Here is a 12554-nt window from a genome sequence, read left to right on the forward strand (position 1 = left end):
GATAAGCAGTTTTGTTTTGTAAATCTTAATCTGGAGTTTTATCGGGCTAGTATTATAGAAGGGAAGGTAAAAGATAGGTTAGAGGAAATAGTTTTTAGCTAAGTATTGCCTTTTATACTTTAATAAATAAAGTTGTACTTTATATAGTTTTTAGTTAAGTATTGCCTTTTATACTTTAATAAATAAAGTTTAAATAGTTCTTAGCCTCTTGAATTTTCACAGATTACTACATGGGATAAATCTTTTCTGTGTTGCTGGTTTAAATTAAGCAGGAGTGTTTGCCCCACTCACCACAAGAAAGGATTGCAAGGAGCAGAGGTCCATTTATTTCTCTCTGGTATGAAAACATGTCTAGGGTTTGTCATGTTTCTTACTCAAATCCAGTCCAACAACCAAGCAATCTCAGCTGATGCTTTGTTTTTGGTCTAATAGGAAACCCAATTGTTCTTTTTCTTCATTCCTTACATTTCCACCTTAAAACTGCTTTCATTCCTTAGGTCAGAAGATTATGCCAGAACTGCCAAAGATTTTCCCAGTGGAACTAATTTCAAGTATTCAATGAAAAAATAGAAAACTTTGGCAGCTGAAAAAGAGAGTAAACCAATTATGCAAAGAAAGTGGATGCAGAACCTCATAGACTTCAAGTGAAACACAATAGAGGGGAAAATGTGACAAGCTTGAAAAGAGATCTGCAATAGCCATGAAAGCTGAGCGACTCAATAAAGTAATATTACAGATCTGTTTGGTACTCAGTGGAAATAGCAAGTACTGGATTACCCCTGACTAATTAGAATAAATACTGGGCTACGCATTGACCCCATTCCAGTTAAAATGAACATAAATCAAAGTGCAATGGAGATTCATGGAGTTCAAAATCAGGAATTGCTGGAAAAGCTCAGCAGGTCTGAGCAGTATCTGAGGACAGAAACCAGAGCTAACATTTCAAGTCCGGTGACCCAAAACGGTAATTGTTTTTTCTCCACAGATAGTGCCAGACCTGCTGAGCCTTTCCAGCATTTTCTGTTTCTTTTCTGTTTTACAGCATCCATGGCTCTTTTGGTTTTCACGGGGTTCAATAATGCTTCTGTCAAAAATATCCAACACTAAGTTTTCCTTGGGTATCAAGTACATTGAAGCTGCACAATGAAACCCTGAAGGAAATCTAAGTAAAATTTTGGGATGCACTGTGTTGGCCGTAGCTATCTTCACTCAGCTTCTCTAGGTTTATTTTCTCCAGCATCCTTTGAGAGTGTAGACTGGATTAACAGACCACAAAATCATGATCAAACAGGCAATGTTTAATGTCATCAACTCAGTCATGGTGAATACTTTCCTGTAGCTGCTAAAAGAAGCTCTTATAGTTTCACAAGATTCAAACTCCTTGGTGACACAGTGATAGTCAGTGCACAACAAATTTTCTAAAGTACACCTGCTGTGATTTTTGTATTCTCCCAACAACAACACAATCATATGCAGTCACTGATGTAAACAGTAAAGGAGAAACAAGAATGGTGGCAATAGTAAAAATGTGTAGGCCTTTGGCAAAGGGAGTCATGGAAGCATTTAATTTGAAGATCTAGCATATTCAAGCATTAAAAAAAAGTGGACAATTTCTCATGAGTTTTTTTTTTCAAATTCATGGATCTATCTACAATGTTCAAAAGAAATACAAAGCAAGAAATGCAAACTTATAATTTTTACAGATTTGTTAATAGCATCATAGTCCTCTTTCTGTTTCCAAAACTTCCATTCTGTGAGAAGGATGGCCATAGGAAGTTATGTACTTTCTGAGTGACAAAGTAGGAATGGCAGTAAGAAGGTTTCATAGTATTGTCAACAGTCTAATTGTATTCCTTACTGTAGTGATTGGAACCAGGTGGATCTCACTAACTATAAGATCCTTGATTAGGGTTGTTACCTGAACCAATCAGGGACCTCCGAGTAAAAGGTATAAACAGGAGATTCAGAATCTCCTCACTTGAGGGACCGACTCCAAACTGGCTGGTCACAGCTAATGTACTGTATACATGTAAATAAAGGGTGGCTTGGTGATTGATACTGGCCTCTGTGCAGTTATGTCACTTACACACATGCATTTGAACATACAAATTAGGAACTGATGTTGGGTATTTCTCTTCTGAAGCTTGCTTTGCCATTTAATAAGATCAGATTACTCCATATTCCAACTTCTATTCTCTTGCTTATTAACAAACAATCTGTTTATTAATAAAAATATCGCTTGATGGCCTTCAAGGAGAGGTGTTCCATAGATTCACCACTTTGTGAAGAAAAAGGATGCCTCATCTCTACCTTATTTTAGAAGGTGGTCTCTAATTGTTTACTCTCCCACCAAAGGAAACACCATTTCTACATCTACTCTGTCAAGGCTCCTCTGGATCACACACTTGAATCAAGTCACTTCTACTCTTCCAAACTCCAGTAGATACAAACCTAGCCAGTCCAACCTTTCCTCTTAAGACAATGCATGCATTCCTGGTTTTAGTCCAGAAACCTTCTATGAACTGCTTCCAATGCATTTACATCCTCCCTTAGCACTAGGATATGAACAAAGTACTCAAAACTCCAGATGTGGTCTCACCAGCAGTTTGCATAAATGAAACATAACCCCAGTTGTTTTGGAATCATTTCACCTTTTAATAAGCAGTAACATTCCATTAGATTTACTAATTATTTACTGCATCTGCAACTAACTTTCCACAAGTCATGCTCAAGGACAATCAGATGCTCCTGAATCTTAGGAGTCAGCAATCTGTCGCCACTTTATGGTATATTCTTTTTGTACTTCTGCCAAAATGGACAAATTCATATTTTACCACACTATACTCCATTTTCCAGATCTATGTTCATTCACTTCAACCATCGATATCTCTTTGTAACTTCATGCCTTCTTCACAACTATCCTTCGTACTAATTTTTTTTAATCATCCACAAAAATAGTAACTGTATCTTTGGTCCCTTTGTCCAAGTAATTTAGATAAATTGTAAATAGATGAAACATCAGCACATGGTACACCCTACAAATGTACTAGTTCCCCTTTAGCCACAGTATAAGTTACTGCCTCCAATAAATTTGTTACTTTTCACTTTAAATCTTATTCAGCAGTAAAACTAAATAGATAGAAATATTGGAAATGGCAGCCTTTGGGCAAGTGCTCTCAAATACAAATAATATAAGTTTTATACACAGACCCATTATTGAAAATACTGTTCCTCAAAGAATTTGTCTCAGGTCAATTCTTCATTAGCTTTGTTCAATTAATGCTTGTATTGTTTAAAATTGTTCACCTTCAGAAGGAGGCTTATTATGTTTTGTTCTGAGACATGTTGATGTTAAGAAGAAAACAGAACAAGGTCATTATATTTGTAACACAGTTGTAAAGATCAAAGAAACTTTTGTAAATGGAATGAGCATATTCCCCTTAAAAACCAAAATTTTGGCATTGTATTGGATTGCAATGTCGAGCTATAATTGTCGTAAGCAATCTTTTACATATTGATAAATCTTAGTTCCACATTTTTCACTTGCAATATGATTTTAATTCCCTTCAATAGTAACATATAACTCATTTCATTGTAGTTGGATGAGTTCCCAAGGTCCCTACAAATATTATGCCATGATATGGGCCAAATGCAAGCAAATGGGACTAGTTCAGTTCAGAAAACCTGGTTGACATGGGTGGGCCGAAGGGTCAGTTTCTGTGAGGTATGATTCTATAATTCTATCGGGCTTTCTAACAAAGTGCCAATTGTCTTGTCCTATTATTGCGTCTTCCTTCCATGATCAGAGAAGGGCCACACCTTAATATTTGTTAAGAGAAGAATTGATTCATGATTGAAAATAATTTTCTTCCTTTGATATCATGTCAGTTGACCAAATACTGACGATGTTATGAATAGGTTTGGCGTGCATTAGCAAGGAAAATAGGCTGCATCATGGCAGCATTGTGCTGTTGCTCGAACTATTGATTTTTCTCAACACTAATACTCTGAATTCCTAACTGTATATTGATTCAGCACTGTTGTTTCATTTCATATAATTCATGGGGTGAGAGGGAGAGATAGCACTAATAGCATTCATGGAGATAATACACACACTTAATAAAAAATTAATCAGACTGTGCTTAAAGAACCATGTCCAGGTTTGATCCTACTTCCATTAAAAGGAATGCAAAGGACAAAACGAACATCAGTATGTCATAAATAAATGAACTAATAGGACAAGGAAAGGGCAAATGAAAGGCTTGGCATAAACACGTGATCAGTGTTTGTAACTGTGAAACATTAGTGAGTGGGTGTTAAGCATTTCTTCTTGGTGAATGAAGACATGCGGCAGTGATGGCCCATGAAGCAGTGTATTCCATGTGGGAGCCATGGGTTGTCCACTGTAGCAGAAAGCCTTATAATGCTGAAAGATTGCAAAAAGATTGGTTTTGAAGGCAACTGTGGAAATCCCCAGTTAAAACCTGGACAGAGGTTCTAGACAAATTTGAGTTTTTCTGGCAGATCCCTACTAAAATTATGGTAATGTTTGCCAAAACACCAGAGCAGTTTTACTGTGGCTGAATGTAGGGGTGCTAGGATGTACAATTACTCTAGAAGAAACTGCTTGCAATAGAAACTGTTCAATCTAAATTCTATTCAAATTGTGTTTTGTTAAAATATGCCTTTTGACTTTCTTTAAATCATATATTTTACTTAATGCTTTCATTTAGACACTTATCACTATAAAGTTAAATATAACTATGCTGTGCTTGTTCTCAAATTTTTTATAACATTGACAGGTGTATGCAAAAATAATTAAATATAAAATGGCCATGCTGATTTAATAGGGCAATGTGCTATTAGGCAAACAGCATTCATCTACTTTCTATACTTAAAAAGACTTCTTGTAATGTTAAATAAATGTTGGAAAAGGAATGAGGAACATTAAATTTGGAATACAGCAGTTATACAAACAACTAAATTGTGTAATGCTGAGCTTGAGATATTGAGTGACAGGACACACAACTTAATAGATTGAAATCTTGCAATCTATGCTCCATCAGGCAAGCCCAATTGTATTAAATCCTGAGTGTTAAAGCTTGTTGAATTTTACCTCCTCTGGGACAGCCCTGATATTGGTAAATCCTTTTCTAAAAACCACAAACACACGGTGAGCTCCACAGCGTAATGCAGATGTAGCACAGTCAAAGGCAGTGTCTCCAGCACCAAGTACAAGAACTGTGCCTTTTAGTGATGGCAGACTAGACTGACAGGCACACATCCCTGTGAAGATAAAAAAAAGAGCATTTCCTTTGAAATATGCTATTTACTCTGGGCATCGCAAAGTCACAGGGAGATATTTATAGAAATGTAAAATTGCACAACAGAAGGCTGAAATGAGACATATTACTATCAAATTATTCTGTTTCATTGCAGGGTGTTTTATTCCTTTTCAAATGTATTCATATACATAATTTCACACCCAGCACCCTCAGCAAAGAGGCCTATTATTTTATCTTCTATGGATGACTGCAGGCTACATTGAATGGTTCAGATTTCAGCATCAGATATCACATACATTACACTGAAGCAATCAAAACTCTCAAAATCTAAATAAATCAGAAAAATACTATTAGTCTGTGATCATAACATCTTTTTACTATGCGATCATGCATTTAGTTAGCCCTAATGTATCGCAAAAGATGTCCTTAGACCATTAAAATGAATTTTTGAAACCAATTCTTTTATTAAATCCATACATCATTAAGATTAAGCAGAATATATTTCCAGACATAAAAAAATAGATTTGTTGGAAGGTGTAAATAAATTAGACAAATCATAGGTTGCATGATGTTACAGGGTCTAACGGTTGTCAAAATGCAAGTTCACATTACATTCCTGTTGCAAAATAAAGGAAAAAGCATGTGCCGCAAAGAGAAAATTCTAAATTGCTGATGATCCTTTTACAATACAGAAATGTTTTATCACACAATAAATAACTGTTATTATGCTTTCATTTAAAATGAACCTACTTCATTTGTTGAAGAATATTAACAGTGAACAGCCCTCCTGACAACAAATGCAAATTATGCAATATTTTGACCAATATTAAACAACAAAATTCTACCTGGTTTGCTAGCTTTTGCAACAATAGGCAAGAACTCCTTAGATGTGTAGAAGCCATGTTCCGCTGTTAAGCCTTCAAAGATGTGATCTCTCTTTGGCTCTGGTAAACCTGTTGAAACACAGATTGCTCCATTAAATAATAATGCACCAAGAATGAGATCTGTATAGCCTTTTGCATTTTTAGAATGAACAGAATGGATTCAATACCCTCTTGCCTGAAAATGTTGGAAACTCCAATTGTTTCAGCATTCATGTCGGCTACCTTCTCTAATAAAGTGGTCTTTTATTTAAAAATAACTTAATTCAATTTTTGAAGACGTACCATATTAAAAATCTTAACGAAATAATACATGCACTATTTTGAACACACAATTTCATATTCCTTAATATTTGTTAAGAAAACATCAATTGCAAATGGGAAAATAATTTAGAATCTGATATCACAATCTTACATGAGCTTTCAACTGAAATTAATTTGCAGAATGCTTAACATTCTTAGGTATAATACTTTACATCTTTGAACAGAGCTATTCAAAAATGGCACAGCCACTCTGGAAACAAATTTGTAGAAAGTTTTCAAAATTAGTTATTGTGTCATTTATCAAGTTGGCAGGGCCCTTGATAGAAAGTCAGTGAGTGTTGGTGTGGATTTGAGGGTCCGAGTGGCTTGCTTCCACACTGTAGAAATTCTATGATTCTATTCTAAGATTCTATGATTTGTTTTAATAGCACTCCTGTCTTTTTGGAGTACTCAAGGCATACATGGTCTCTAAATTCTGTATTAACTAATGTCATTTTGTTTGTGCCTTTAAAAACTAAGGATTGCAATGATAAACAATTTCTTTTTTAAACAGGGATTTCCCAGGATGGCTGGATCAATGCAGAGCCATGAATTCAATATTTATTGTGAACTTTGTTCCTTTGGCTGTGGGTTCCAGTAACATGTAAACAAACAGGAGCTGAGGAAATGTTGACAAGAGAAGCTGATTGGTTCACAGCTAACTGAGCAGATTGGAACTGGGGATAATTTACAGAGGCACTGACACACACAGGAAAAGAAAAGCTACTGTTCTCTGCAGTAAACAAAACTGAGTATAAATTTGAAGTCATTTATAATAGTTGCTGTGAGCTGTGACATTTGAACTGATAAGTCAGAGACTATTTCCAAATAGGTCAATGACATTGTCCTTCTTATAAGCCAGTGGAACCTTCCAGAGAAAGCAAACTGAAGACCAGGGGCCTGACTTGCTGAAGTAAGACCATCTTGATATTGCAATCAGGAAGGAAAATCACCTAACTGGACTTGTTCTTCTTTCCTCCAGGATCCAAATCTGTACCTTTTATCAATCTTGGTCTGAAAGTTAGGTAAATTGGGGTACTGTGCATTTTTTTTTAAAAATGGCATGACTCAAGAATAGTGGGGCTCAATTTATGACACTAGCCGGTTATAACAATACACTAAAATGTCAACGGAAGTAAATATTTAGCAAGAAAAAAGACAACAACAAGTTTTCAAGTGAAGCCCAATAGCTGGACGTAACACTTTTAAAGTTGGGCTTCATATCTCACAGGAGCCATACTGCAGAAGGACCCAAGCTCAAACTGTAAACTGTGGCTTAGGGCAACAGTATTTTGTTATTGTTAACCAGTTACAAATTGTGTCCCCCCCCACCCTCTCCACCCTAATCATTCACCACAGGAGACAAAAAGTAAATGGTTGGAGATGAACAATCATGGACTAATCAGGAGGACATTAGCCCAACAATGATTGCATAGGATTTGGGAAGATGAGTAGCAAGTGACAACAGGATAAAAGACCTCCAATTCCATATACAGGAGCATGCCCATGGCCTTGGCTAATATTGTCAGAGTGAATTTCCAGCCCTACCAGTGAGATGTCATTCACTCTCATATCTGGGGCCAAAATAATGATTAGGTATCACTGCCATCATGAAGGTGGCACTGGACATTACTATAGTGTCATCACAGCAGACCATTGATAAGGGTGAAGCTGGAAGCTGGAAAGTACAGTCATTCGATAGTGATAAACTCAGGTAAAGGTCATTCCTGTCCAATGTGCATTGTGACTTGACAACTGTCATAATTTCTGGGCTTCACTGCTCTAATGTACCTTTTCCTGCAGGCAACAGAATAGAGGATAGCATGAATAGAATTCCTACATTGTGGCATCAGGTCATTCGGCAAAACAAGTTCACATCAACCCTCTGAAGATCATCCCATCACCCAATTCCTGCATTTCCTATGATTAATGCACCTAACCTACACATCCCTGGATACCGTGAGCAATTTAGCACAGCCAATCCAACCAAGCTGCACATCTTTGGACTGTGGGAGAAAACCAGAGCACTTGGCAGAAGCCCATGCAGACACAGGGAGATTGTGCAAACTGAACACAGACAGACAGTCACCCGAGACTGGAATTGAACCCAGGTCCCTGATGCTGTGAGTCAGCAGCGCTAACCATTGAGCCACAGTGCAGAATTGGTGATCATCTCAGTGAGCAGAGATTCCACAGCATTAGCACTGTCACAACTTACCTGAACATCATCACCAGTACCGAAGCACACACACCTCAGCAGAGCCAATATGGGCTTTAGAAAGTGAGAACAGGAAGAGCAGGAGGATATGAGTGAGGCATAGTCAGCTTTGAGTGCATGAGCTCCATCATTACAAGAGGCGTCACCATCTTGGAAGAATCCTAGATAGCACCATTCTGAAGAGGTGCAAATACAGCATTCTGACATGCACAGAAGGGGTCACACTCTGTTTAGAGATGGACTGCTCAATGTCATTGATGGCACAGTTATGCATGTTAAGGATGACAGTTGGGGCCTGTAAAGAGGCTGATGAGCGGACCACCCATCAAAGGATTCATTGGTATCCCTTATCTTCTTGGCCACCCTGATCAGAACCTGTCCACATCTCAAGGGTGGGTGACAATGGAGCTGACGGATTTAGCAGTCTGTGGAGAATCCCCTATAGTGAAGTAGAAATCATGGCATCTCAGCCATGAACAGATATAAAAAGGCTTGCAGCCTCTACCGCTCCCTCAGCCATGAGGTAGGGCATGGAGAACAAGGAGCATCTGAAAAAACTGGGTGTGAGTGACAAAGATTTCAGTCTCTCTTTACTTGATTTATACTCTCATCATGGTGTTGCTTCATAAATGTGATCTTTCTTCTGCGTTATATTGAAATTGTGTTCGGGACTGAAAAGGAGAGGATGTGGGAGATTGGCAGGAGGTGACGGGTAGGAAGGATGGAGTGAGCTTGCCTCCTTATGGATGCCTGGTTTGTGACGTGGAGCACTGACATGGATAAATAGCTTTATATCTTTGGATAGCTATGGAATTATTCAATGTGTGCACAAACGGGATCACTTCTTTCTCATGGAGGTTGAGTTTAGCAGGCATCTCTCATCGCCACAGAAGACTCATAGTTGATGCTTTGCTGAATCACTGAAGTGACTGTGACCCTGCCATTTTTCCAATTGTCATAAGGCCTTTGACGGTGGGGGCAGCCTTCATTTGTACAATGAAGACTGGCCTTGTCTGTGGCACCCCATTTTCCTGATCTTCCTCCTCCTTATTCTTCATTGAGGAAAAGAACTGTTTATTCCTTACTTTTCAACCAGCTTCAGGCCTCTTTGCATCATCATGTTGTGCCATAGGGTGTGAGCACAGGATAATCAGGACACTGAGAGTGAGGCAGAGTTAGCTTTGAGTGTATGAGTTTGTCCATTGAGAGAGGTGTCACCATTTTTGATGAATCATATGTAGCACCATTCTGAATGGTGCATGAACAGTATGATTGTCATGGAAAGTACCACCCATCCAGTCAAGATACATTTTCAGTATGTCAATGATCTGTTCAATGCAGGCTTATATAAGTAGGTTGCTCTGACTGGAGTTCTAATCTTGTGTGTCTGGGTGGGTCACAGGACCTAGCTCTTAATGGAATAAATGTTATCCTGTCGGTATACATGGTTCTCAGGCCAACCGAACATTCAGCAAGTGAAAAGCTTTTCAATTTAGTAATCTGACATTTTGGTTTGTCAGTGCCTTGATGCTTTATATGGATGAGCCATTGGACCTGGGCTTGTCCATTAAAGAGCCCAATGGCCTATTGTGCTTGCATGGCCCATGTATGTAGAGCCTAGCCTTCAGAATAGATCATCTGTAACATGCCGAATAACACAATGGGTCACTGACTGTGAGATGTCAGCAGATCTGCAGCTGATTCCCAGAATGATCCAAATGCATATAAGTTCAGGGTGATGGTGACAATGATGGCTGCAGGTTGGGGATTGCCTTGAGACCCACAAGGCATCAGGTCATTATAGACTAAAGTACAAATGTCCAAGACTGTTTGTTTGCATTAGCAGAGTTCCCTGTCACACAGGTCCTCTGAGTTGCAGGGAACCGACACTTGGGGAGTACCTTGTTTCTGGAACTTTCTGCTTGCCTGGAAGATGCCTGTGCTGAAGCTCTTCCTCCCTGCTCTGTCCAATTTTTGAGTGGTCTGTTCCCCAGCTCCAATCACTTACTGCTGCCTGTTGATGCAACTGCCTGCGATGATAATTTCTCTTCCCTGACTGTGCTGGCATCTCTAGTTCTGTGCAGATTCACACCAATAATCCAATGACTCTCATCAAACAGCAGCAGTACTACCTTCCAATGTCTTCAGCAACGTTCCTCCCTCAAAGAACACCATGAAAACAGACCAGATCAATTGGTTATTCATCACATTGCTAGTGGTATAATTTGTAGTATCACTGCAGCTGCAAAACGGCTGCCGCATTTGCTTCTTGAATGAATTGTTACGGGACATTTCAATTATGTCATAATTTACGTAAATGTGACTTTCTTTGTTATGCTGAGTATATGAATCCTTTCGCAAAAATAAAAGTTGGATAGTGAATAAACCTACAGTACTGGGCTTTCTGTTATATTAAACATATTTACAATCTGACATAACGAAATGAAGTGCTGCAGATATATTTTTAATATCTTGGTGTCACAGACTTTCTTGTCAAGTGATATTTCATAATAACCCTTTTACACTTCATTGCCACTTGCAGAAAATGTTAAATTTTGGACAATTAGAGGCAGCTGCATGCTTCAGTAGTTCTACATTTCAGCACTGTAACTCCTGTTATTAAAAAAATCATAACCACAATATTTGATGCAATACAAGTCTACTTGGATGAAATTGCCAGGGGTTAAAATCTGCACTTCAACATTTAGCTTCATAGATGGGAGAAATGTCGTGATTATTTCAAACCAAATCTGAAACTCAAATCCTGATAACTATGGAGGGGGAAACCTCAAGGCAACATCTTTGCAAGACTATTGCAGCTCTATAGAAGTGGATGCTTATCACCATCGGTGATTAAATATAGACAGCGCTATATAGAGTGGTCTTCCAAAGCTACATGTAAGATTAGTAACATGATCCACTATTGCACTGACAGTAATTGATCTGAACAAGCCTAAATCTGTGCTTCACACACAATGGTGTGGTTTGTTCACTTCATGGATATGATTGATCAGACTTTAAAGATGGTTGTAAATACATTGCAAATAGTTGAGAAATGGTTTACCAGACTAAGACCTGGAATCGGTCAGTTGTCTCATGAAGAAAGGCTGGATAGATTAGGTATGTATCTGTTGGCATTCTGCAGAGTAACAAGTGAATTAATTGAAAAATATGATCCTGAGGGATGGATATGGCAAAGGTATTTCCTCTTGTGGAAGAATGTTGATTTAAAGGTTACTTTAAAAATAAGGGGTGTGCCCATTTGAAAAAAAAAGAGATAATAATAATATTTTGCTCAGAGGATCAACTCTATTCCTCAAAAGGCAGTGGAAGCAGTTTCTGACTACAATAGGGTAGAGATGGGTGGATACTTGCTAAGCAAAAGGGGTGGAAATGTGGAGTAACCAGATCAGCCAAGATCTTACTGAATGCCGTCTCAAGTCTGAGAAGTTGAGTGGCTCCTAATTTGTAAACTTGTTTTCCTACATGTATTTAACATGCTGTAGCTTATGTCCATTGGTAATCAGGTGCCAGAAGATCAGATGCATAACAAAAAAGCAAGTGAAAAACTCACAATTAGAAATAATCAACACATCCTCTTTTGCAGTTCTAATGTATAATGTTTACAGTTGCAGTACGCCTTCCGCTGATCAAAATTCCAAAATGTATTTCTAGTCTGCCTCTCACAGCAACTTGGAGGTGAAGGGTGCAATGCATTGGAAGAAGGCAAGACAAGTTTAGAAAGAAAACTTCAGCAGACAGGGCTGGAAGTTCCTGCACCAGGGCTGGAGTCAAAACACAGAAAATAGCAGGAGTAGGCCAATCAGCACTTCGAGGCTACTTCACCATTCAAAATGGCTGATCATC

At 38.3% G+C, this 12554-nt stretch overlaps 1 protein-coding gene across 1 annotated transcript in view; it reads right to left on the bottom strand.

Annotated features, from left to right (window-relative positions):
• Window positions 1–12554, bottom strand: part of LOC122554210 (dihydropyrimidine dehydrogenase [NADP(+)]-like) — a 739011-nt gene that overhangs the window by 376636 nt on the left and 349821 nt on the right. Inside the window, exons 9-10 of the mRNA XM_043698867.2 lie at window positions 6131–6238; window positions 5117–5286 (exon numbers count right to left, since the gene is read on the bottom strand). Of these exons, the coding sequence (XP_043554802.2) occupies window positions 5117–5286; window positions 6131–6238 (278 nt within the window). The remainder of the gene's footprint in view (window positions 1–5116; window positions 5287–6130; window positions 6239–12554) is intronic.

This window comes from Chiloscyllium plagiosum, unplaced genomic scaffold (assembly GCF_037043375.1).
Source record: "Chiloscyllium plagiosum isolate Xiang-an unplaced genomic scaffold, Cpla_swu_hap1 HiC_scaffold_9, whole genome shotgun sequence".
Taxonomy (NCBI): domain Eukaryota; kingdom Metazoa; phylum Chordata; class Chondrichthyes; order Orectolobiformes; family Hemiscylliidae; genus Chiloscyllium; species Chiloscyllium plagiosum.